The 26119-nt window shown below is 50.3% G+C and overlaps 1 protein-coding gene across 4 annotated transcripts; it reads right to left on the reverse strand.

The window, feature by feature from the left end:
- Nucleotides 1-35: 35 nt before the first annotated feature.
- Nucleotides 36-25215, reverse strand: LOC4812135 (pneumococcal serine-rich repeat protein). 4 transcript variants are annotated; one of them, XM_015188338.2, is made up of 5 exons: nucleotides 24724-25215; nucleotides 2562-7585; nucleotides 1719-2499; nucleotides 169-1641; nucleotides 36-101 (listed from the first exon to the last, which is right to left on the reverse strand). In XM_015188338.2, exons 2-4 carry the CDS (start codon nucleotides 6843-6845, stop codon nucleotides 212-214), a joined length of 6495 nt encoding a protein of 2164 aa, XP_015043824.2. In that variant the 5' UTR covers nucleotides 6846-7585; nucleotides 24724-25215; the 3' UTR covers nucleotides 36-101; nucleotides 169-211. The 4 variants fall into 4 exon arrangements, with proteins under 4 accessions (XP_015043824.2, XP_015043822.2, XP_015043823.2 ...); XM_015188336.2 differs by lacking the exon at nucleotides 24724-25215 and adding an exon at nucleotides 14573-14698; XM_015188337.2 differs by lacking the exon at nucleotides 24724-25215 and adding an exon at nucleotides 14496-14520.
- Between the last annotated feature and the right edge of the window lie 904 nt (nucleotides 25216-26119).

Raw genomic sequence — 26119 nt, forward strand, 5'->3', positions numbered from 1 at the left:
TTATTGACTAGTGTTGCCTTATGGGACGTGTGTACGGTTCTGCGGGGACTGGACTGGGCCGGGCTGGGCTGGGCCGTCTCTGGGGCCATATTTGATACGACCTGGAAGCGGATGGGCACAAGATTAGCGCTCTTCTTTCATTCTTTGCATTATTTGGGCACTGCTCACCTCATTATGCTGCTGCTGCTGCCAGCTGTTTTCATGTTTTGCTCTACTCCACAATCTGTAGTTCGCTGATATCCAGATCAGCGCTATCCTTGCAGAAGGTGCTGGAGCGCTCGAGCTTCGACTCGACTCGTTCCATGGGCATGGGCATCGCCTCCTCCATCTGGGCATCGATGAGCAGGTCCAGCTTCTGCTTGACCGCCTGGGCGGCCTTGTACGAGCCGTTGATCCCGTTGGTGGTCACCTTGGTGGCCACGCCATTCGAGACAGCGGTGGTCTTCTTCAGCTGCAGCGTGTTGGGACGTCGTGTGGGTATATTGGAGGGCAGACTGTTGCGCAGATTGTGCTGCTGCAGCATGCTGGCCACAGCGGAATGTGAGGAGGAGCGTAGGGGGCCGGCGGAGGAGCGCAGATGATGCGACCCGCGCTCATCTCCCAGACTTTCCGTTTGCTTCTGTTGCTGCTGCTGCTGTTGCTGTTGTTGCTGCTGGAGCTTGTTCTTCTCCGCCCGCTTGGCCAGGATCTCGCGCGACTTGGCCGATAGGAAGCTGGGACGTCCCTTGGTGCCCGGTGCGCCATCTGTGCCGCCTGCTGGCACCGAAATGGAGCGCTGCTTGAACAGCTCCCGGGTGGAGAGCGTACTGCTGACGGAGGACAGGCGACTGGTGGCCGACTTGGTCGTGTGCACCGAATTGGGACTGGACCCGTTCGAGGCCATTCCATTATGCTGCTGCTTGAGCTGCCGCGTCGACTTGTTGCCCACCGTGGGGCCGCGCTGTAGGGGCTTCGCCTGCCTGCCTTTGGGCGCCTGCTTGGCCCCCGCCGAGTGGCCATTCAGCTGCTGGATGCGGGCCAGCTTCGAGCTGCCCGAGAGGGATTCGTGTGAGATCGTTTTGTTCGTGATGACGGAGCTCTTCATGCTCTCCGCCAGCGAGTCGACGTTCTGATCGGATGAGTATCTGTCGTTGGTGGGGGCTCGTGAGCTGCTCTTGGCCCGTCTGGCCGGTGAGGAGAGGCTGTCCATGGAGAGATTGCTCGACTTGTTGCCTAGACGTGCGCCGCTTCCGTTCTGCACTCGTCGGGCTGCCGCCGGACTCGAGTTCCTCGAGCTGTCGCTGGAGGAGATGTGCAGATTCTTGGCCGGCGCCTTCCGGGCCCCCCCAGTGGCGGGTATGCTCGAGCTGGTGGCACTGCGCACGGGTCCATTGGCGAGCGGTGCCCGTGGCTTGCGCGGCTCCAAGTACCGGGGTCGTATTTCTCCCAATCGCGGGGCTGCCGTTGGCTTTGCCTTGGCCTCGGCTGCTGCTGCTGCTGCTGCTGCCGACGCCGACGCCACCGCCGCCTTCTTGTGGTGCGTCACTGGCGGCGCCTCGGACTGCGTGCGTCGGTGCAGATTGATGCTGTTCCGCTCGGAGGCCACCTGGGAGGCGGCGCGATGCGGCACGTGGGCACGCGAGTTCGATTTGAGCAGTTTGCCTGAAAGGGAAAGGGAGAGCACAATTAGATTCGTCCGCTGCGGCTGCAGAGAGGGGATTGGGGGGGAATTGACTTACTGCCTCCCTCCCGGGGATCGTGGTTGGCCTGCACGCCGCGGTCCGCTGTCTGGACATGGTTGGAGGCGCCCGCCTCCTGCGTCTGGGTGGCCTTGTACATGTGCGTCTCCTGGGCGTGGGCCCGCTTCGATTGGGCCTGGATGGCCAGCTTTATCTGCACCAGATCCTGGCTGCGGGTGCTGCCGCCAAAGGAGAAGGCCTTGCCCACCGCCTTGCCGCCCTGGCGCTTCATGTCCAGCGGCTCCGTGAGTCGGGCCATGCCCTGGATCTTCTTGCGCAGCTCCAGGTCCATGCGCTGCCAGGCGGTCACGCGCATCGCCCGCGAGCACTGCCGGATCAGGCACTGCTCGACGGTGTAGACCAGCGCACAGACCAGCCGCACGTAGTCCGGCTTCCAGTCGAGCTGCTCCTCCTCCTGCAGGCCGTGCAGCTCCTGCACCAGCTCGCTCAGATTGCCCGGCACGTTGTGCAGCTTCGCCCGCAGCACCGCATTCAGGCGCGTCACCCGCTGGTAGCTGCGGCACGCCTGCTCCGGCGTCAGCTCCGAGGCGGCCTGTCGCAGCAGGGCCTCCAGATGGGGAATGTGGCGACTCCGGTCGTGGCCCAGCGACAGGAAGGCGTCGCTGGCAATCAGGCTGGCAAAGTGGTCGCCCACATAGGCGTGCGCCGCGTCCAGTATGTCCCGCACCAGCTGCTCGCAGACGTGTCCCCAGCGGTAGGCCGAGAGCTGCGCCAGCAGATGGTCACAGTCGAGCACCGTGTCCAGCACCGTCTCCGAGGTCTGTCAAAGAACGCATGAAATGAATCCTCAAGTGAGAGTGAAAGCAATGGATAGAATCTTACCATGTAGGCAATGATCTGCTGACGGCAGCGTCCCAGTATGTCGGGCGGGAGCTGGGCAAACTGGCGCGTGGGCCACACCTTGAGGTAGTGGCGACAGGTCCAGCGCAGGCACTTGCGATAGAGATCGTCGAGCGCATGGTTGAGGGCCACGGGCAGGACCTGCAGGATGCCGTCGATGCAGCCGGAGCACGGCTTGTGGAAGTTGTGGCAGTAGTTCGTCTTGAGCGCGTGCGAGGTGACCTCCTTGAGGCCCTCCAGGCCCAGCAGGTCGGCCAGGGCGGCCAGCTCCATGAGGCTGATCCCGTCCGGGGGATGGGAGGCCCCCGAATAGATGTGGCACAGGGCGAAGTGCACGGCCGCGTAGGAGTAGCCCTGCAGCGAGACGACGCTCTGGGATCCGTGGCCGGCCAGCATGGCCGCAAAGTACTGGCATCTCGAGCGCAGGATGCACTTGTGGGCCCGGATGCGACGGCCATGCACTTCGACCAGCATATCCGTGGCGATCTCCTGCAGGAACATCTTGAGCAGGTCCTCGCCCAGGCGACGCGGCTGCCGGCAGCTGAGGGAGGACTCGTCCATGCCCGATCTGCTGAAGCTGGAGGCCAGACTGGAGTCGGCGCTGAGATCGGTCTGGATGTAGTCCACCTGCTGTTGCGCCTGGGCCTGGGCCAACGCCTGGGCCTGCGTCAGCTCCAGGGTCATGTCGTTCGGCAGGGAGTTGGAGAACTCCTTGGAGAAGTTGGGGAACAGCCGCGACAGGCTTCGGATGTTGTCCACGGAGTTGGTGAAGTTCTGCAAGCTGTTGCCCGTCGATCGGGTCATGGCCCAGGAGTGGGGACGTCCCTTGTTCTCGTCGCGGTACAGGCGCTGCCCCAGCTGGGAGCTGTGGCTGCTGCGGTGGTTGTTGCCGACGCTCTTGCTCATCGAATCCGGCGACTGGAGGTCGTGCTTCACGGGCTTGTCCATGTCCGAGAGCTTCACAAAGGCGGACGGAGCCGGTGCCGGCAGCTTTTGCTGCTGCTGCTGCTCCCCGTGCTCGTTGACCGTCTCCAGGAGCTGCTTCTGCTTCTCGATGGTGGCGTGCAGGGACTCCATGGTATGGCCGTTGGTGAGGGAGGACGAGACCGAGACCGAGACCGGCACCGACCCGGTGGCCGTTTTCTTGGGCGAGGCCGTCTCCTTGGCCTCGATGATCGTTTCCATGACGCTGGTGCGATTGGAGCTGCTGCTCAACTGGATCGGAATCAGCTGCTGCTGCTGCTGCTGCTGCTCCAGGGCCTGCTGCTGTTGGGCCAGCTGCTCGTCCTGCTGGAAGGTGAGATCGTCCGTGTCCGTGTTGGAGGCCGGCGACATGTCCTTGGACAGCACTCCCTCCGTCACGGAGGCCATGCTGCTCTTGTCGTACGTCTCGTTGAGCTGCGCATCGCGGCGCCGCTTCTTGAGGCGGCCCCCCGCCATCTGCTGCTGCTGCTGCTCCTCGTCGGAGCAGCTGCTCAGACCGCCCGCATTCGAGCCGCCGCTGTAGTCGTCGTAGGGCGAAAGGGAGCTGTCCACCGACAGCGAGGAGGCCTTCGAGATGATGGGCAGCTTGTCGATGATGCTCATCAGGCCCGCCCCGGAGGAGTCGCTGCCGTTCACTCCGTTGGCCGTCAGGCTGATGGACCGCTTGCAGTCGTTGCCCGGTGCCCCTCCGTGCTGCTCCGGGCTCCCGTTGCTGCCCCAGCTGTGCCGCTTCGTGGGATCGCTCTGCTGCTGCTGCTGCCGCTGCTGCTGCGAGATGCGACGCAGGGCGGCCACCGTGAGCGGCGGATCCAGATTGCATCTGTAGTCCAGGGACTTGCTTTCTCCTGCTCCAGCGGCCAGCATCTCCTTCTGTGTGGCGCTCTTGGCCATCAGGGTCTCCGTCGAACTGGCACTGGACTTCATCACGTCCCCGCCGAGCTCCCCGCGTCGCTGGACGGCGGCCGACGAGGAGCTGAGCGAGCTGGACAGACGCTGGGCCAGACTGAGGGGCTCCTTGCGTCCGTTGGCGCGGGGCGTCTTCTGCTCGCCGCCAATGTCAATGAACATGCTGAAGATGTTCTTCTGCTCCGGCGGCGGCTGCTGCAGCTGCTTCTCCTTCTCGTCCGCCGCCAGCGGGCCGCCGGGCTCCTGCTGCTCGGCCTCGTTCTGCGAGAGATTCACGAAGAAGCCCGCGGACTTGGGAGCCGTGTAGGATTTGCTCAGCTGCGACGGCGGCGGCGGGGGCTGGGGCTTGGCCGGTGGCTGCTCCGACGACGGCTTCCGGTCCATGTCGTCGAGGGAGACGTAGAAGCCGCAGCCGCTCTTGTGCGAGCTGTTCGAGTCGGAGCGCTCGCGGAAGCTGGAGGTGGTGCTGCTGGTGCTCCGGCGGCGCTCCGGGCGACAGTCGCTCATGTCCACCACCCAGGAGGCTATGCCGGGCGCCGGCTTCCTCTGGAGACCCGCACTGGCGCCCGATTTCACGCGCAGCTCCACACCGGAGATCTCCGCGTCGTCGGCGTCGTCGTCCTCCTCATCGTCGTCCTGCAGGGGACGCGTAGGGGCAAAGTCCAGCGACACAAAGCCGCCCGACACGATCGGGCAGGTGTCGGTGCGCCGCTTGATGCCGGGACTCTCGCACTGCTTCTGCCGGAAGTCCTCGATGGAGGCCCCGCCCGACACTATCGGGTTGGCCTCGTCGAACTTCGAGCAGCGCTTCGGGGTGCGCGGCAGGGGCAGCGGCGAGTCCGTGGCATCGCTGCAGTAGGCGCCCGAGTCGCGGTGATGCGACAGGGACGACGACAGGGTGTAGTCTCTGTGGATGGAGCTGTTGTTGCTCCCCGAGGCGGGCTCTATGTGCACCATCGAGTTGTGTGGCGTCGAGGTCGACGCTGAGGCCGAGGCGGAGGCCGAGGAGTGCGGCGCATGCGCGGCCCTGCCCTGCTCCGACCAGACCAGACTGGGAGCCGGGCTGCTGGACGAATAGTCCGTCGTGTAGCTGAGATCGGGCTGCCCATTGTTGTGGTTGTGGATCTGGTTGTGGTTCTGGTTGTGGCTGCTGCTGTGGCTGCTGTGGTGGTGGGTCGCAAACTTGGGGCTGCTCCCCAACGGATGCACACTAAAGTGCTGGGCATTGTGCTGGAAGCTGTAGGGCCCCCCGCCGCCCAACGAGGCCATGGGGCGCTCCTGCTCCTCCTGCTCTCGTCGCATTTTGACGCTCAGCGAGGAGTCGGAGGAGTCGGCGTCGTGGGAGCTGCTGCGGCCATGGCCATGGCTCGTGCTCGAGCCTTTGCACCTGGCAAAGGCCTTGTGGAACTGCTCCAGCTGCTGGGTGGGCGAAGCCTCCAGGGTCTCCTCCTGTCCGTCGGCTCCTGCTTCGACCTCCGCTCCGTGCTCCTCTTCGTGCTCGTTCTCGTTCTCCTCTTCCTGGGCATGCCCGTCCAGGCTGGGAAAGGACAGCACCTCATCTTCGTCGCGCAGCGAGGAGGCGTCTATGAAGCAGGCACTCGTCCCGGATGTGGACAGCGGCTGGTCGCGCTTCTCCAGATCCCGCAGCAGGCAACTGGCGCTGATCCCCTTGAACACGGAACTGGACTCCGCCTCGGGGCCCATTGTGTCATCATCCTCCGGCGCCGACGGTGGTGCTGGCGGGGGCTCTACGGCCACCGGATACATCGACTCCCAGGAACCGGTCTCTGTCGACACTGTGGAGGTCTCCATGCACACGATCTCCTCGTTCTGGCGCTGCTTCTCCTCTTTGGAGGCCGGTTTCGCCTTGCTGCCGCTGCCACTGCCTCCTTCGAATATCTTGTTGTCCAGGCCCGGTTCGCTGCCGGAGGCAATAACCTCTGCTCCCAGAGCCGAGGCCGCCCCGTTGCAGTCCGGACTGGACACGGGCGAGAAGGTGTCGCGCTCCTCCTCGCCCACATCCACCTCGCAGGTCTTGCCCGACGACGAGCCGCCTGTGCCCGCCGATCCGCTGTGACTGTGGCTCTGGCTTTGATTCTGATTTGGAATGGGATTGGTTATGGGATTCTGATTGTGGCGCCCGGCAGCGACTGCCGCTCGCAAATCCTCGCTGTACTGGGGCGCCGACGAGGAGGAGGAGGTGGTGGAGGGACTGCAGACACTGCTCCCACTTGGGCTCGGGCTGCTGTTGTTCGTGAGATTCGAGTAGTTCGAGTGATTGGGCGAGGCGTCCACCTGCTGGTCCAATGACCTGCCCGATACCAGAGCAGGACCTGCCGCAGGCGATGTGGGCGATGCGTCTGCGTCCGCGTCCATTCTGGCCAAGGGTACGACGGCGGTGGACGGGGTTCCAGTTTCAGTTTCAGTTCCAGTTCCAGTTCCAGTCGAAGCAGGCCGAGGGGACGGTGGAGAGGCCAGAGGATGTGGAGGATGGGGTTCGAGGCCTCAACTCATCGACGCTTTTCCGGTCTGCCTGGTTATGGTTCGCTGCCGCTGCTGCCGCTGCTGCTGCCTGAATGCCAAGTGGCTGTCAAGTGGCTAGGGCCTGGGCTTGGGCTTGGGCTTGGGCTTGGGCTTGGGCTCCCCTCTTTCTTTGTTGTTTTTTTGCTGTGGCTGTCAGTGTCTAGGGCTGCCTACATGGCCACATGCTGCTGGCTGCCAACCTGCCTCAAAGCCTCAACGCAGATACGCGCCAAGATACTGCGAGGATGCCACTAAAAATAGTCTCCAGAATAGCAAAATCGATATGCAGCAGGACCCTTGCTGCTCCTCTCTCTCTTCCTCTCTCGCTCTCTGCTTCGTTGTTCGTTTTTGTTGGATTCGTCTTCGTCTTCGTTTTCCCCTCTTTCCACCGAGTCTCTTGTTTCTTTCTTTCTGCAGCGTCTGCTAAAGTTCACACCGTTATTTCTGCTTCTTCCTCTTCCTCTTCTTCGTCTTCTTCTTTGTTGCTGTCAGCGTTGCGTTTTGATGACGATTTCGCTCGCTGATTTATCGCCAAATGTGCCAATTGTTGGCTTTTTCCCGCTGCTTTTCGTTGTCGTTGTTGCACAAGTAATCTGCAAAAGGGGGAGACAGAGAGGGACAGAGAGGGGGTGGGGGGGATAAGTAATTGCACAAAAAGTCTAAACAGGCAGAAATTACAAAATCTACATAAAAAAAACAAAAAGGTTTTACTTAACAAAAGCTTTAAATGCACTTCGTTTCTCATGACTCTTCCGCGAAGGCAATTACAGTAGAGACCGGCTATGACGGCTGGTCGGTCCCCATTAAAAAAGGTATCTGAAAGCGAAGATATTTTTCGATTTTGCCGGAAAAAAATAAACCCAAATAATGCCAAAAAAGAAATGAAGGAAAAGGAAAAGAAAGAGCTGGCTGAATATGTTCTCATTGACAAGGGTGTGGCGATTTGTGAGGAATCTTCCGAGGACAATATTGCTCAAAATATACTAGATGAAGGACAGAAGACGCGACGACAACGTCGCAGATCAAAGGGAAGTGAGAAGGCATTTCAGGCTGCAGGAATTCTGAGTAGATTTGTCCAAATTTTAGTGACGAGAGGTCTTAAAAAATGCTGTGCGCAACATATAAAAATATGTGAAAAATTACTGAATATTTATATTAAGAATAAAACAACAAAAAAAAGCCCCCTATATAGAATTTAGTCTTGTTATATTATGCTTATGTAATATGCATTATTTTTATTACATATACCACTTTTAAGAACCAAAAAAAAAAAAACAAAATTTTTTGATTAAAAAATTAATTAGTTTTTTTTTTAAACCTATTCCAACCTATTTTTTGCTACTGTTGGTTAGAGCGTCTTTCGGGTATAACGACGTAAAATCGTCTGTGCCTTGAGTGTCGTTATAGCCGGGCTTCACTGTATTTCCGAAACCTTCAAATCAACTCTGCGATGAGTGGAGAAATGGTTTACCACATTTTGTACATATAATATAAGGTATAAATGATATAATCGGTTGAATCACCAGAGTCTAGCCAGCTACCTTATAGACAGGGAAATATACAACCCCATATATTTTAAAACATTTTTTGAACAAATCGCCAGCTCTGAGATCTCTCGTAATAAATGTATCTTTTGCTTTTGGTTTTTTACTTTTCAACCAAGAACCTTATTATTTATGGCCCAAGGGCTCAAGGCCTCTGCCAGGGCTGTTTCTTGATCGAATATTCCAAACTTTGGATCCTCCATCTCCACAGACAGGCATTCGATTTAATCGATTATCGATTGCCCGATCAAACAAAGGCTTGAAGCCCATGAGCGGAATCCAAAGATGAATTCCAAGCCAATCTGGAGTCGATTACCACATTTGTCTATGGCTATGTCTGAGTGAACAATTGATGTTCATTTGAGTACGGCTCGGGCGAGGGTTGACGTCAATGCAAGCCGCCACCAGCCCCCAGCCACCAGCCACCAGCCACCCACCAGCAGCTCATCATTAGCCCCCAGCCACCCACAAACCGCAGCAGACAATAGCAAAAGTCAGGCAGTGCTTGACCCTCGCCGCCCACTTCCTAGGGCCCCCCGCCCAAAGGCAAACATATAGAATTTCAATTCCAATTTGTCATCTCGGAAGCAAGTGCATGCCCCTCCACTCCACTCCACTCCACAGCCGGCTGGTTGGCGCTTCATTCTGTTTGAAATCGAATACCTGGGAAGTGAGAATATGTATATGCTATGCTGGAGGGCATAGCCACAGCCCCCAGGCCACAGCACCCAAAGAAAACAAAAGGAACCTCATGGAGACGTCTCTGTTTGCACAGTTTGATAGCCGAGGAGCCGAGGAGCAGTTCCGACTGGAGCTGAAATTTCAGCGAATTTACGCGTAAATAATAAACATTTCATAAGGCATGGTGTGGTGTTGCCACTGGACAAATATTGGCTCAGTTCAGCGAGACGCTGAGAGGGTTTTCCGACAGTTGATGGAGGAGAAAAGCCCCACCATTATGTTGATTATTTATCAGCATTGTAATAATATTATTCGATTGAATTTGCATACAAAGGCGAGCGGCACAACAAATCGCAGAACATGAAAAGTTAATAAGTTCTACAACGACCACTTTCCGAGTGGTCGATCATGCAAATCGTGTCTGTCTCAGAGACAAAGAAATAAAACCTGCCAACGTATAAATCAACGTAGGAAAAAGCGGACAAGGCGAAGATCGATCGATCGATTTTGCTAGATGATATCCGATACGATACGATAGCAGCGACAAAGACATTATCTGCTCGTGCCGTGCCACAGGTCTGAGGCGCACAAAGGCCAGAGATCAGAGACCAGAGATCGCCAGAGATCGCCAGAGATCGCCAGAGATCGTCAGAGATCGCCAGAGACCCCCTTCTATACAATATCGTCGCAAGAAACAAAACGGTTGTCGTTTCTACGGGTGTATCCAGCAGATAAACGTACGGCAGTTATGTAATTTATGGCCTATTGCACGATTATAGCATGTAAAGAGAACAGCCGACTGCCAACATAAACAACAAGAAGAAACCACTGCACTGCCATAAAAAACAAAAACAAAACAAAAAACAATTGCATTTGTAACTCGATAATTGCACGTTCTGCCAGATACGTGCAACGGAATCGCAGTGCCAGTTTGCTTTTGTTTCCCTGCATGATTCGGATCGGATGAGCCATAGACCCGTCCCGTCTCTATATAGCTTCTCGATTCGAAGGTAAACGATAGAATCATTAGCTCCCCAGGTGGAATATCGGATGGGGGGGATGCATTCCGAAGGTTCTTCCAGCACTTCAAAGCACTTCTTATTACGGAAAACCCATAGAAAAAATTCCACCAAAGCCTGCGATCAAATAAAACTTGTTTATAGCTGAAAATCGGCAGATTTCAGTCCCAAAAGGAAAAACTATCGTTCCACAAACAGCCATCATATTACGAGTGGATTGTAAATCAATGAGAATCCCCGCCCACATCACGCCCGACGCCCGACGCTCGATTTAGTCGGCATTATTTAAATTTAAGACTGGCACAACAGTCATATTTCTATATACGATTTAGCCAATAAAAGCCTCCCCGTTTATACCCCGCGATTGCCGAACAAAGGTCGTGCAATGGGGCGGATGAGTAATGCCAGCGCCTTGCCTAGTGCCTCTAGAACAGCAGAACGGCACCAGCCACAGCAAAACCAGGTCCAAACAAGATATAAATACTGATTGTCGATAAAATGATCAACAGACAGACAGATAGACGGATAGACAGACGGTCGTTTGGTCATTTGAATCTGTGGCCAAATATGGTCGCAACAAGTTGACGATGACGATGGATGACGATGGATGACGACCCAAGAAGCATTAGGAAAGAAAACCCATGTAAATTTATGGTTTGTATCGAAGAGAAGTCACTGGAAAACGAGCAGGGAGCAGGGTGTACGGAGCACGGAAGTGTGGGCAGAACGAGCTCCTCCGATAGGAGCTCCTTGGAGGGGCTTGGAAGCCAAGGAATTTGTTCAACGGATAACAGATCTAAGAGAGCTATCCATAAACCAATGAATTTATGTCATCACAGATTAATTCCTTTATTTTGACAGACAGAGCCCCCGCTCTGAAAGTGTGCTATGAATGTCAATGGCTCCCCGAAACCAGTCGCCAGTCGCCCAGTCAAGTGGTTGGAAGATGGAGAGGAGTGGAGGAGATAGACAGAGAGGGGGAGGGGGAGCGAGAGAGAGCTGTGACAAACGACTACATTGTGGGCAACAAAAACGCTTTGATAGACAAAAATATTATATGAATAAAAACACACAAAAAATAATCATAATGGCAAAAAAAAGGAGAAACAAAATAAATATCGCTTTGTTGGGCGGGTCTCTGCTGGAGGAGAGGTAGGGGTAGGAGGGGGGTTCGACGATCTCGCGATGAGGTTGCAAATTGATGGAGCTCTCCGTCCGTCCATCCAACAACATCTTGAATTCCCCAAACACAAATTGCTGAACAAATTGTTGGCCTAAACGCTGCCTGCAGGCATTCGCGTTCCATCCAGAGATGGTGGCGCAACAATCGGGCAATAATCGCTTGTTATCGATACAAATCGAAGTGAAATATTCACATATATTTGAAGGAAACCAAGAACCAGGATTGGGATAGATAAAAGGTTGTTTTTCGAGGAGGAAACACCTCCCTCTCCAGTTTCTAGATCTGTTTTCGCACAATATATCACCCAATCAATAGACACCCGCATTCCCCCCATTAACCCCTCGTAAACCTTGACTGAAAAGGCGGAAAGGAGGTCGAAGGCAGGATTACCGGCAGTCACGCTACCATCGCTAGCCTGGCCAAAAGGAGGCTAGAATTCACTTTCTGTGTGTGGCCCAGAATGGCCGAACGCGTTGTCCGGCCGAGTGCCCCACAAAGTGGGTGGCGGCGTGGCAGAGCAACTGGAAACGACTACAAACGTTGGCGGCGCCCCGTGCCCCGTGCCGCGTGCCGCTTGCGGCCATGTGGGTCTTCATTTAACGACTTACTGCACTTGGCGCATAAACTGCGGCGCTCGAGGCAGAGGCCAGCCAGCAAAAGCGGCTGCGAGGTCAGTAACGGCAGCCAGCAGTGATTTGTGAAACGTGTTCGTTCCAGCCCTGCTTTTGGGGGCGGACTCAAGGACCTTTGCAGATAGAGATCAGGCGCCAGGCCCCAGGCCCCAGGCCCCACCACATGCAAGAAGTTTTCCTCGGAGCCAACAGCAGGGCAAAACTCATTAGAGGTGAAGTTTGGTTAGAGGAGCACACATGACCCTGGCCAGAAGCAGCACTATCGTATCGTGATAATAAATCAACATTTAAATTGGCAGCCAGTCGAAGAGGAGGGGGAGGAGGAGGAGGGGGAGGTGATTGCTGATGATGTTTCGCTGTCCAAAAGCCGGAACTAGAATGCAGTCGGAATGGCAAAGACAGAATGGCAGAGAACCTAAAGACTTGGGCCTCCGAAAAGTGAAACCAGTTTGGTCTTGTGGATTCTTGTGGCAATGAAAAAAGCCACTAATCCAAAAGGTGCACCATCGAAAAAATATATATAGAAATATTTGGGAATAGAGAAACCAGAAGTGCTTCAGAAGGGATCGAAACAGGCATCTCTGAGGGGCGATCAACTGGTGGGAGGGGGGGACTGGTGGGTAGGAGGGACTGGTGGGAGGGGGGAGTGGTGGGAGGGGGGGACTGGTGGGAGGGGGGGACTGGTGGGTACGAGGGGTAATTAAAATTTAAATAAAATTCAATTAAAATGTACATTTAGTGGCGCCTCGTCGTAATGCATGCAGCCCGGGCCTTACAGACTTGGCCTGGCATTGACTTTAGATTGACCTTACCCCCTCCCTCCCCCCCCCCCCACACACACACACACGCATGAACAACCAAGGAAATGAAAATGAATACGAATCCCCGCCACGACATGCAAAAATGTTTTTACGATTAATAACTGTGAGAGAATCGTGGAGTGGCACCAGACTGCGCTTGATTCATAATTAAAGATCACGCAGAGGGCAAAGAGCGCGAAGAGTGGGAAGAGCGCGTGGAGCCCGAGAGAGGGTCGATCGCAAAGTATTCCCCAATCGTTTCCGCAGCTAATTTGCATGTACTTCGAGTACAGCTGATAGACAGCCCGCTGAAACGTTGATTTATGACTACTACTGGCATTGGGGATGGGTGAGGAGAGAGGGGATGGGGGGGCGGATGGGGATGGGGTGCCTTTTGTAACTCAATCAGGCGTCAAAACGCGGAGGCCCTTGAAATCAAATGAGACGAGACCGAGACCGAGACCAAGACCAAAAATCGAGACCAGTCTCAGGTCTCGGGTCTCAGTCAATAGATTCCAAGCTACTTCGCCATAAACCAAGCCAAAGCCCCAGGCCCCAGGCCCCAGTCCCAGCCCCAGTCCAGGCCGAGCCGTTCCAAGAGCCAAAGCAAAAACAATCCAACTGTGAAAACACCAAGAGACACAGCTGTGATGTACGTATATGTAGGTGTTCTGTCTGTGTAGGTGTGCGTGTGTGTGTGCGTGTGTGGAATACGGTGTTCTTTCAAGCCCATATGACACTCAATTCAAACAGATTTCGAGCGAATCCAGTTGGGGGGGATATATAAAACATTCTTCGGAATTAAAGTCTCCATTCTCAAGTGAATTTCAAGATAAACTTCCATCAAGCTGTTACCTTGTCTCAAAATAGATTTATAGAAATTTAAATACTTGGATTTCGAATAATTTACAGCCCATTTAGACCTGCTGCACAAGAGTACTTTCTGTATAAAATTGAAACAACAACAGGCAGAGTTAACACGAATGATTGGCACGATTAAATGATTTCAGATCAAGTTTATAAGGCGGAAATACTCTAAAACTTTGTGGGGTGGCATCCCTGGCACCTTTAAGAAAATAAAATAAAACTCAAAGCGAATGTCATACAGTTTTTATAGATCCAACTGGAATTTGTTCACACGATTTTGTATATCTTATACGCTCTCTGCGCCCACCACTCCTCCGCCGAACTTACAAGTGTGTGTGCGAGTGTGCGAGTGTGTGTGTGTGCGTCTCGTTTTATTACAGATTTATTGATTATTTTATTATTGTTTCTTGTTGCTTGTTTTTTGTTTCTTGTTTAGATGCCACCATAAAAGGGAGTAAACGGAAGTTTTTATTTTTTATATGTACGTGTTTGAGGGCCTTGAATTTTTGCCCAATTATTGGGAACACCGAACTGTATTGCTGATTAAATGCCAGCACGTCCAAGCCACCAAAAAACAAAAAACGAAAAAAAAAACAAAACAGAATACAATATTGATAGCTGCTAATCAAATTTGCTGTCGCTGTGTTTCGAAATTTTGTTGTCTCTGCTTTCAGACGAAATTTTGGCGAAATGAAGAGATTTTTATAACACATGTATGTATATATATGTGTGTGTGTGTGTGTGTGTGTAGACACATGTGTTTTTATAGACACTAACAATCAGATGGAGATAGAGAGGGAGCACCAGAGCGTGGCACGAGAATGATCAACGGAAAGGTTTTAACACTTATTTACGGTTTATTTTATACACAGCCGACAGCCGACAGATGAACGACCGCTGACGGGAACACGCGCGCCAACGTTGACCGCGCACAACCGATTCAAAAAGCAGACTGAGGCGCCCAAGCTCAGCCCCCAGCGGCAGAGCCCCGAGAGCGATACAGAGTGGGAGAGGGCCCATCAATGATAGCGAAGCACTTGCCTGAGAGAGCGAGAGAGGCGGTGCAATGCAAAACAGAGGGAGAGCGCGAGCGTCAGTCCGTCCGCAATGATCGTGAGTGTGGGAGAGAGAGTAGCCCACAGAAAGTAAATGCAATGGAAAGAGAGCAGTATCGCAGCCAAGGTGAGGGAATTGCTCACCTTTTTTATAAACGCACCTTGGGAGAGAGCGCCGCCACAGCAAGTGCATGCCATGTAGGGAGAGCGTAAAAAGATAATGAGCGTGGGAGAGAGCGCCTGCAGTGGAGAGAGAACGTGACGTGCGTGTGTGAGCATTTTGTGTGTGAATGTGTGGGGGCCGGCGTGTGAAACTTTATGCAAATTAGCTGATTTTTTTTTACAATTGTGGAAAAACAAAAAGTTTAAGTAGATGGCAGAGCCCCAGAGTGTGTGTCGGGACAAATGACAAACAAAAGGCCGCTGATACGCCACAGACCCTGATATGAAAGGCAAATTTGAACCTGCCTCAATTCGGTGGGGAGCAGGGGTGAGCACAACGAGATGTGAAAAAGTTCAATGCACGCTGATTGTAGGAAAGAGCAGGCCAGCAGCAGCAACAGCAGGCAGCGGAAGCGGCAACGGCAACGGCAGCGGCAGCGGGTTCTACTTTTTTGTTGTTATAAGCATAAATCACACTTTTATAGCATTTCCACATTATAGCCGCGTCTGTGGTGGAACGTGCTTTTCATTCTGGCCGCAATTACCCGTTAAAATATCAAATGAGGCCACACAAAGTTACGCAAGTTAGGCGGCTGGAGCGACCACTGCGAGGCGGCATTCCCCTACGATAGTTGCATATTCAGTGCATGCAAAAAAAACCAATACAGAGCCAGAGAGAGAGAGAGAGAGAGAGAGAGATGAAGCAAACTCCCTTAACATCTGATGTCATCCACTGCTGCTGCTTACACACATGTCGCGCAGTGTCATGTCAGTGTCAGAGTAGAAGAAATTCGCGCTGCCATTAAAACACACACACACACGCACACATTTTTTGATATGCAAATTTTAGCCCCAGCCAAAGAAAAGAAAACAAAAACCCCCCAAACCAAAGGCAGAGGCAAAGGCAAAGGCCAGGCCAGCAGACAGACAAAAACTTTGTATTTTTGCAAAAGTAAATTTATATTTTAAAATGAAAACGAAATATTTATGACCTCGAAGACAAAGCGACAAAGCCAAGTCGCAGTCGGTCAGCCCCAGCCGCAGCCGCAGCCCTCTCCGCCTCCCGAAAAAGCGATGCAAAGAAGTGCAGCCCAGCCACAGCGCCGTCGGCTTCTGTGAGTGTAGGGTACACGCCTTCGGGGGTCGGCTATGGTGACTTTCGTTGGCGGTGCGCACTGCCATCACTTAAACAATATTTTGTATACAAAAAAACCCAATGCTATGGGTTTTCCGACTAACTTTTAGTTTAACTCTTTCTTTTATTCAACCATTGCAGAGTATCTAAAACACTTTAGCTCTAGCAAAACCACTCTATTCTCTCTTTTTGCTTTTTTTCACTTTCGTGCTGCCTGCCTGCCATCGTTTTCTGACATTGTCGGGCTGCAACAAAATTTTTAATGTCAGGATCGACGACAAATGAGGAGTTTTATGGGTGCGGATTCTGCAACCGCGTCACTGACTTTGTCTGCCGCAAGATGTGTGCGTGCCAAAAATAAATATAATATTTGGGGTACGAGGAAAGTGCGTGCCACAGAGCGTATAATTTACACGAAAAGCAAAGTGAATGCATTTTTAAATGGCGGTCGGTCTACCCAAATGTAAATTTATTGCCTCCATAACATACATACAGGCAATACACATGTACTCGAGGCAGCTACTATCTTCAAGGTCAGCAAACGATTTCGATTGTTTCTAGAAACACTTTTGGCCGGCCTGCAGGCAGGCAGGCGATACGAGAGAGCCACAGCAACGCAAAAAAAAAAAGATTAATTAAACCAGATACGGACCGCGGCAGCGCGCGTCTCCTAATGTCCAAAACAGCGGGCCACAAAAAAAGTAATTATTATAAATAATTATTAGAGCGCAGTGGCAGTTATATACAGACGCTGAATGAGCCATTGTTATAGTGTTATACTGCTGTTATATACACAAACAAAAACAGTTCTGTTCGTTTCTGCTGCTGCTGCTGCTGCTTCTGTTTGATACCCTTGCAGAGGGGGATATTATGATTTTGGGCACATGTCTGGCTTTGTGAGGCTCTGAATACCCCTCTCTTAGTTTTCAAATTAATCTCCGATCGAAACGCACCCACTTCTTGTAACCTCAACAAACTATTGTTTACAAAAATACACATGTATGTATGTATGTATGTATGTATGTATTTGTGGCTGTCATAAGCACAGCCATGGATCTCTTAGGGCATCAAAAGCTTCGGGTCCCGTTCATTCCATTGCCTTCTGCGCTGCTGCGCTACCGCGCTGCCGTTTGCTTTTCGAGAGCATAAGCCTGAACGCTTTTGGCACACTGATAGATAGGCCATCGCACTCTCTCTCCCTCTCACCCTCGCTCCCTTTGCAGCTGCCGGGCTACGCTACTCTCCGCTCCAACTTTCCATATTGTAAATTTTCCATTGTCTGCGATTAGACCTAAGCCCAAAACTTTTGTTGTAAACCAAAATACAACAACAACAACAAATATATGCTGAAGCATGTACTTATGTAGATGCAAATGCGCAGATAGGCCCTGCCTCATTAGGAATTTCTGTTTCTGTTTCATTTTACTTTTATTTTTCCTTAATTGATGTTTTTGCACTCTTTGCCAGAGAATCCACTGCCTCAAACGCCTGTACCAGGAAACGTACGTACATAATTTTCTTTTGGCCAAATTGCAACTGACAGTGGGCGTGGCCCAACGGCGATTTGCATACAGTAAAATAAAAAAAAAAAAAACAACCAAACCGAAGCCGGCGCCGGCATCTCCGCGGCCGCTCATTTGTTAATCTTTGCGTCTTTTTTTCTTTGTGCGCCTTTATTATTCAACACTGAATGCTCAAGTACCGTTACGCTGCTGTACAGCCAGCCCAGCTCTTGCTTGCGGTCGCCATCGCCGTCGCCGTCGCCGTGTCTACCGTTTGCTGCTGCCTCAAATTGTTGTTTTTGTTGCTAGGCAAATGTGCAAAATGTTAATAAACTTTTATTGCGCAAAGGTAAGAAAATCATAAAAGGAAACAAAAAAAAACTGCCACTACATTCATGATAATTGCGCAAATCGCTCTTTGATAGACGAGTGTGTGTGGCATGGGTTAAACGGAGTTTTTCATCAAACGAAAGTTGCCACAATAACAGCCCAAACGATGAGGCTGATGTAGTTGAATCATCTGCATATTGTTGGGGGGGGGGGGGGGGGGGGGGCAGGGCATCTTTCGATAACCCAAAGACAGCAGCAGACAAAAAACCAAGGATGAGTTCACTCTGGTTCCCAAAAGGTGACTCACTCGATCAAGAATACTCAAGAATATATTTAAATACTTGTACAGAAACACAGCTGATATTGGAGTGGATAGGATTTCATTTGCACCAATCAATAACATATCGATTACCAATACATCCTCTTACTCAAATTCTACTTTATGCGAATGTTGAAGAAAAGAAAACTCTCCTCTTTCCAATCAATATTTACAGAAAGCTGCTCCAATGTTTTACTGAGTAGATAATCTACAAGCATGCTAGTTAATCAGTTAGTTTTAATATTAACCACGGCTTTCAGCTGTTCTGTCAATCGATATTGGCTATCGCCAGCTGCATCTGTCGATGCATCGATGCATCGATGTTTTCCTGCATCTGTCAGCATTTGTCAGCCACACACACGCTGAAAACAACCGTCAATGCTTAAGAATAAATTACCAATAATGCATAATTACAGAGTCCAATTAAGTAAAACACGTTAATAACAAACAAAAGGCCGCCACAAAGCCCACGCAGTGACGAAATCGACAGCGAGAGAGATCACTTTACGAGCTGTGACAATGGGGGGACATGGGGCTTTATAGTTCCAAATGATTCTAATGCCAGAAATAAACCCAACACTAGAGAGTGGAGTGTGGAGAGTGGAGAGTGGAGAGAAGCGTATAGAACACCATTGCCCCCGGAGGCAGCAAATACCCATAAGCAATATGCCACAGTTAAAAACAAAAAGAGGAAAAGTCAATGAACTCTCTACGATCTACGGCTAGCCAATTTTTTTATTGCTACAAAACTGGATATATACTTTTCAATTTTCTGTAATTGTTGCTAGTTCATGCCATTGTTGTTGCTGTTGGTGTTGTTGTTGTTGCCGCCAGCAAGCTTTCAATTTACTTCAGTTAAACGAAGCGTTGAATTGAAAGCGAGCAGCAGTCGCCAGTCCACAGTCCCCCAGTCGCCCAGTCCCCCACTCGCCCAGTCCATGTCCATGTCCATGTCCATAATTTGCTAATCACATTTGGCAAATTATGTTGTAAGCCCCACAATTGTACAATAAAGTATCGCTCGGGGCGACAGGCACACTCGACATGCAAACAGATCACACACACAGATACGAGTATAGCGCAAAGTTGACAAATTTCCATGCCCCAAATGATCCATCAGCGAGGGGGGAGTCTGAAAGAAAGTCACGCCAGCGGCGACACCCCAAACAGAGATATCCACATATCCACAGATGACCAAAAAGTAAAACCAGACAGAGAGGGAGAGAGAGAAAAGCCAGCAGGCTTTTGGTAGCCGAACCTGGAGATACCCTAGCCGTCTATTGGACATCTCTTCCTCATTCGAAGGAGCTCAGGAATACACTCGGAAGTGCTTCTTTCGTTTTCTGGCAAGTGAGAGTGATAGGGTGGGGGGATAGCGGGGCTAGGGGGGCCCCAACACCGTTCTGGCGACACGCAAAAGAAAAGTCGCATGAATCATATGCAAAGTGGCACAGAAAACTCGACGCTCGACACGTTTATTATTTGGCCCAGACCCAGGCCCAGACCTAGAAACAACTTTGGCCAGAAAACCATTAATCTCGATTCGCTGTGGTGCAGGAGGGGGCAGGGGCCAAGGGGGGGGGGGGGGGGCCTAGGGGCGGGACTCACGCAGCGCCGAAAGGTAAATGACCAAAAGCCATCGAATTGACTTAACAATCAGTTTTGTCGTGCTGCCAGGCAGCCAATGTAGGGAGTTGCTTATTTTATTTTTGATTTTATTGATCATCAAAACATCATTTGGAGGACATTGCCATGTTAATGCTGACTTATTCGATTTAGTAATGTTCTTGGCCCACGTTGGGGGCGAGGGATTAACTAAAAGATGTTAAATCAATTAATTTCTGCTGTGATTTATGGATACATTAGGTCTGTGAGGCCTCCTAGGGCTCAGAGGCATAAAGGAGGGCTCAAAAGAGCGCAGAAATGAATGAGAGAGAAACAAATTTTGTTAGCCATAAAACCGCGAATGAATAAAGAATGAGGCATCAGCATGAAAGTGGCAAATATTGCAACACTTTGAAGCTTGCAACATGAGAAACGGGGGGGGCGGCATTTTCCAGTCCCTCCAGCAGAATATCCAGCATAATATTCAAGGGAAATATATGTAAGAAATAATCAATAAGCGCCACGTCATTTGGCTTTTTGAAATGGCGCTCTTGGGGGCTTCTTCTTTGCAAAATGTATTAAGTGGCATTTTGCCCCTATTGTTGCAAGATCCCCTCTGCCACCCCCCCCCCCCTCCCCCTGCTCCCCTGTTGATTTGTCTAATTTGCATAATTTTGCACGCGAAAAACACTCGAAAATTATATTGTATTTTGTTGTTGTTGTTTTTGTTGCTTTGCATGCAAATTGAAAATTGATTTTCGTGCTTTTTATTGCAAAAAAAAATATTCAGAGGTGTCGAAGGTTATTGCTTGGGGGGGGGGGCCGTGTGGGGGGGTGGAGGGGGTTAGTGTATTGCATTTTGTAGTTTTCGGTCTGCCTGATTGCTTCATAAATCATATTTTATGGCCATAAACATGAAAACATTGAAACATGGTTGAATTTATTGAATTTAGGCACATTGAGAATCTCATTTTGATTGGCTTAATTGGTTGTGTGTTTGGGCCTGATTGATTTATGAACTGTTTGATGAATGAATGAATGATGGTTGCCGCCGCCGTTGCATAATGCTGTGGGGCCGCCAATTGGGGACAGGCTGCTGCGACTGGGGAGAATGTTCCCATGCCATTAGCTTGACCTTAGCTACACCCCCTCCTCCCCCCTTGACGCCTTTAAAGATGGGCACTATATATAGGCGTAGTGGGGGGATGGGGGGGCGGGTCTACGCCCACTCGGAATGCCAGGGGCCAAACGTAAACAAAGCGTGCCCAAAAATAGCTCATCCGCCCGATGGCGATTAGCATCACAGTTCGGTTTCGGTTTAGGTATCGGTGTCCGCTGGCCAGTGGAACGTGATGAGTCCCCCCCGTGTCCCCCCTCTTCCCAGCAAGAGCTGTGAGCTGTGCCCAGGTTGCGTGACACTTTTGCCAAGCGGCACGGGCATCGGACGACGCTGGCTAATTGTTCACACCCAACACTCGAGGGGCCACACCCAGCTCCCCCCCTCTCCCCCCCTCTCTAATCTGTAAACAATTAAGACGGAGGCGGAGGAGGCAGTGGCGTACAATATTTCAAATTAATTTGCCACATGTGTGCCATTCGGGTAATTCGGTTTGCCCCGCGAACGAATTTGAAAATAAAGCCCCCAATAGATTCCGGTGGCATGGGGCAACAAATTCGTTGCAGAGCGAAGCAGCAATAAGTTCAATAATTAAATCGGCTGCAGCTCCACATTAAGTGTTGAATGGAAAAGTACGGCAGACAAGACTGGGACTGGCACTGGCACTGGGACTGGCACTGGCACTGGCTCTGCTGATAAGACAGAAGGCACTACAAAAACAGTAAAACTAATGGACGGGTGCGGTGGGGGTGCGGTGGGGGTGCGGTGGGGGTGCGGTGGGGCCTGAAAGCATACACATACACAGCCATCCACGAGACTCACTTTCACACAAACACAAACGAAAAGGCAACAAACAAAAGCAAACAAAACACACACACACACGGGGGTTCGTTCAAGGGAACAAACATATTCGGTGTCATGTGGGCGGGGGAGGGCAGTACAGTGACACCTCCCCAGTGAAAGACCAAGAGCTGGCACTTTTTCCCTCCATTCAAAGAAGTTCGACTGTAGGCAAAAGGGATTACGAGGGCCGCCTCTTTCGGGTATCTTTTGAGCTGGGTATTTCGGAAATACTGATATTACAGAGAGCCCCCGGCCCACACCCACACTCGCACACAGCTGGAAAGTGCGCTGGAAAGAGTCATCCAGTGATTCAACTAATTGAGAATATGTTTGGTATTTGTTTTTTGTTGGAAAAAACTAACTGCCACAGAAGCAGTACACATTTACATATGTACGTATGTGTGTATGTGTGTATGGGGTGGGGGAGGGGGTGGAGGGGAGTCCGTCACCCCAACGGTAAAACATGTGTAAATGCAATTTGCTTTTGCGGCTGCCGGGCAGTGTCAAGTGTCAGCTGTTCTCGCTCTCTCTCGCTCTCGCTCTCACACCAGTGGCACGCAATATGGCGTCATGTCTGTGGCATCTATGTGGCGCACACACACACACACGTATCTGAAATGGTCAAAATGTATGCCACAATTAAAATAAGTGAACTCCACAGTTGAAAGCATACATATATCCGTATGACATTTACTGTAGGCCGAATCTACATCGGTATTACTTGGAAATCAGCTGTTTTCCAGTATATCGATAATTCTGAATGAGTTCCATACAAATCTCTGGAATATTCAGCTGTTTCTGCAGAATCGTATGATAAATCTCAAGGTTTAGAAGACTTTCTATGGGTTCTATGGGCTCTATGGGTTGCCTTCCTCTAATCTAAAGTAAGTGTCACTGACTTGACTCCTCCGTCGTGTGTAGTGTGTCAGAAGAGAGCGGAGAGAGCACATATCTGGGCCAGCAATACGTAGGGATGAGCTCATCTCTAGTAAATACATATTACTAATATTAGTGGCTTTCCCACTTGACAGCACCTCAGAAAAGCTGCTCCAGTTCCAATTAACATCCCACCGTTAATGCTCTGTTGAACAGCGCCTGTGGCTCGTGTGGAAGCCTGTGGAAAGTTGGGCCCATTTGTCTTTTTCCCCATCTTGGGCCAATCGTGCAATCTTTCACGGCAAGACAGGTTTTATCTACCGTTTAGTGGCGCCCCGAAAGCAAATATCGCATGCGATAAAACCCATTTGATCGATCAGCCAAAAGATATAAATAGACGCATTTTTCACACACAATTTCCCCGAAATAAATTCTAGAATTCAACCGAAACAATCAACGAATCAACTATGATATCATTCATAAGTGTGTCGAATGAAAATTCCAATCATTTTACTGCTCTCGTTATCTGGAGAGACTTCGTGGGAGCAAATCTCTCCTCGTACATGGCCTGGTCGCTGGTCTTGTTGTTGCTGCCGGCCAAAGTAGCTGCCAAGATAAGGATAAGACTTTAGTTGCAATGGAATCGTGACGCATGCAGAGAACCCCCCTCCAGCCCACCCACCAACACCACTTGACTTTTGGCCAAAACGGAACGCCCGACTGGGTCCCCGCTGCGGCCAATGCAGAGGGTGTCCAAAGTTTAGCAAATCATTTAAATATAAACATTTGGATTCACACAGCTGGCCAAGCCTTGGGATTAATGCCTTGCGTATTTGGCTGGTAAGTGGCTGACTCATTTTGGATGATTATGCCCGGCACCAGGCAGAGTACATTCAGAATTCAGGTGGAGGTCTCAACTCGGAGATCTTAAGGATATATGTATATGGTATTATATGGTACCAATTCGTCCATCTATACATGGAGTCCCCTTACTGACTAGCGGGTATCTTTTCGACCGACTGGCGGGTATCTGTGAGTCGGCTTATTGCATTACTACCTGTATTTTTCGTCGAATTTCGGTGGCATTTGATTGATTAACTAGTACCCAACCAGTCATGCCCCGACGCTAGCTCTCTCTCGCTCTTTCCCTCCTTCTCTGCCGCTTGAGAGATGATTTCGCACATGCAAATTGGGTTAATAACATATTTCCATGTTTGCTGTTGGCGTTAGGATGACTCTTACTTTCGCCGCATGTTAGTTTCCTGGCTTTATATTGATTTTTCTTATTTGCATTTGGGGGAAACTGCAGCATTGCGCTGGAAAGCGGCAAATGGGGCCTGCTCTCAGGGGGTTGTCCGCCAAAAACAAAAAAACAAAAACCATTTTATTGTGAGCGGCTTAGTTGTTGGTACACACACACACACACACACACACACACACACAAGCTGCTGCCTGCTTTTAGAGCGAGAGAGCGAGAAAGAGAGAGCCTGCTTCCTACCCCAATTCCGCCTGGCTGCTGGCTGGTGGCTGGTGGCTCATGGTGGCGGCTCCACAAACAACCCACGCATACACACACACATGCACGAAGGGAATTCCAGCTGCAGCGGCGCTGATTTATCGATTTTTCACTCATGAAAATCCTTTGGTCAACGCTGATTTTCGGCAATTACATAAAAAAATGCGCTATAAAATGGGCAATCGGACGAATAAAATTAGCACAGGCCGAAAATAGCAGGGGAAATGTCACCACCCACTGGGCAGACGGCGGGACGGGCCGGGACGGACGCCTCACCGAGTGCCGATGTGGGTCGGGGTGTCTGTGTCTTCTTATTTTCGTTGCGCTATAATTTCTAGCTGCCCTTGAGTCTTATTTACTATTTCTTTTTTACCTGCCTTTCGTGCGAAACACGCACACACACACACACACACCCATGCATACACACAGATGCAGAGGCGGTTGCAAAAGGAGACAGCGGGACGGGATAGCTGCGAAGAAGATGCCAAAACACACATATGTATGTGCATTATCTTTGGCCGTGTGTATACTTGTCTTGTACTCACATTTTAGTTGGCAAGAGTTTCGCAGGAAATCGGCTTAAACTTGTACCAAAAGCGGGGCCTGGTCCGGCCAAGCTGGCGATGGCTGCTCTTGTGGCTGCCACCAAATCAACAATTAGCGCTAAAACTCCACTTGGGGCGCATTTCGCGACACTTTCATTGACATTTTTTATACATTTTTCAACTCTTTGGCTCCACAAAAAGGAAACACTGGGCGAACTTGGGGCTGCTGCGAATACATAACTGGTTTTTCTTTTGGTTTACGGTTTACGCAGCGCGTTCGTACTTCTTTTTCGGACGTGTTTCGCTCCTTTTAAAAAAATAACTACCCGATTGGGTTTGCACTCTCTCTGTTTTTTTATTCAGCGCTTGCAACAGATTTTGTGAAAAAAAAATTGCTTTTTGTTTAAAAAACTCGGCGTTCGGGCGCTTTTGGTGCCTCAACAACAGTGTGACCGCGGACTTATCGATCAAATATACCGTCCGACCCTCAGAAATATATCCTAATATATCGTCTCATTTTCCAAATATACCGTAAATATACTGACGAATTCAAGTATTATGATATAAATTCTTCGTTTTTGATATTCTGTGGAATATTACTAGCTGTATAGAATATTTAGTAATGCCCAGACAATTTTATACGATTGATGAATCAATTTTATAATTGATTGGCAAGTTTTAAGTCCTTGCTTTTATTGTATTTTAACTAAAACAGGGATTAAATAAAATAGTTCAACAAAAAAACAGTCGCAATGTTGCTGGTATTTGAAGACATGATGCGTGTATAGGTCTTTGTATACCCTATTTCGTTAATTTTTTATGAAGTTCAATACGTAATTTATAAAGACCTTTTCTCAAATTTAGACATATTCATGCACATTATTAGTATCTTGTATATATTTATCTCGATCCTGATGCCCACAGAGCCTGGGATGACAAACATTTTCTCAATTTTATAATATCCTTTTCCCTAGGGTATGAAAATTACGGTTGCCGGAATCATTTTTGTGAACCGGTTATTTACGATTCATACCCGTCAAATAAATACCGAAATATACGGTCTCATATTCAAATATACCTACGAATTATTCATATTCCTCGTTTTTGATATTCCGTGGAACATTACTAGCTAGATAGAACCCTCAGCTCTGAGCTCATACTTTTATCCGATAGCTAAATCAATTTTCTACAAGACTGGCTGGCTTTAACATCTAATTGGATTGCTTTAAAATAAGGTTTTAACTCAAAAAAGTCAAGAACTTTGTCCACTAAATTACAGGGCAACTACACGCTAGCTCCACATTTGCTACATAATAACTGTATTTCCATGTAATAATAAAGGTGACACAATTAATTGAAATTTTTTCTAATTTAGGCCCCATGGAAGCGCCAATCT

Source organism: Drosophila pseudoobscura, chromosome X, assembly GCF_009870125.1.
Source record: "Drosophila pseudoobscura strain MV-25-SWS-2005 chromosome X, UCI_Dpse_MV25, whole genome shotgun sequence".
NCBI lineage: Eukaryota > Metazoa > Arthropoda > Insecta > Diptera > Drosophilidae > Drosophila > Drosophila pseudoobscura.

Excerpts from the sequence above, each read along its gene's own strand:
- LOC4812135 (XM_015188338.2), bottom strand. The coding sequence starts at position 6,845 with ATGGACGCGGACGCAGACGCATCGCCCACATCGCCTGCGGCAGGTCCT. Across the intron at positions 2,500-2,561 it reads AGCAGATCATTGCCTACATG|ACCTCGGAGACGGTGCTGGA; the intron begins GTAAGATTCTAT and ends GTTCTTTGACAG. Across the intron at positions 1,642-1,718 it reads CGATCCCCGGGAGGGAGGCA|GCAAACTGCTCAAATCGAAC; the intron begins GTAAGTCAATTC and ends TTTCCCTTTCAG.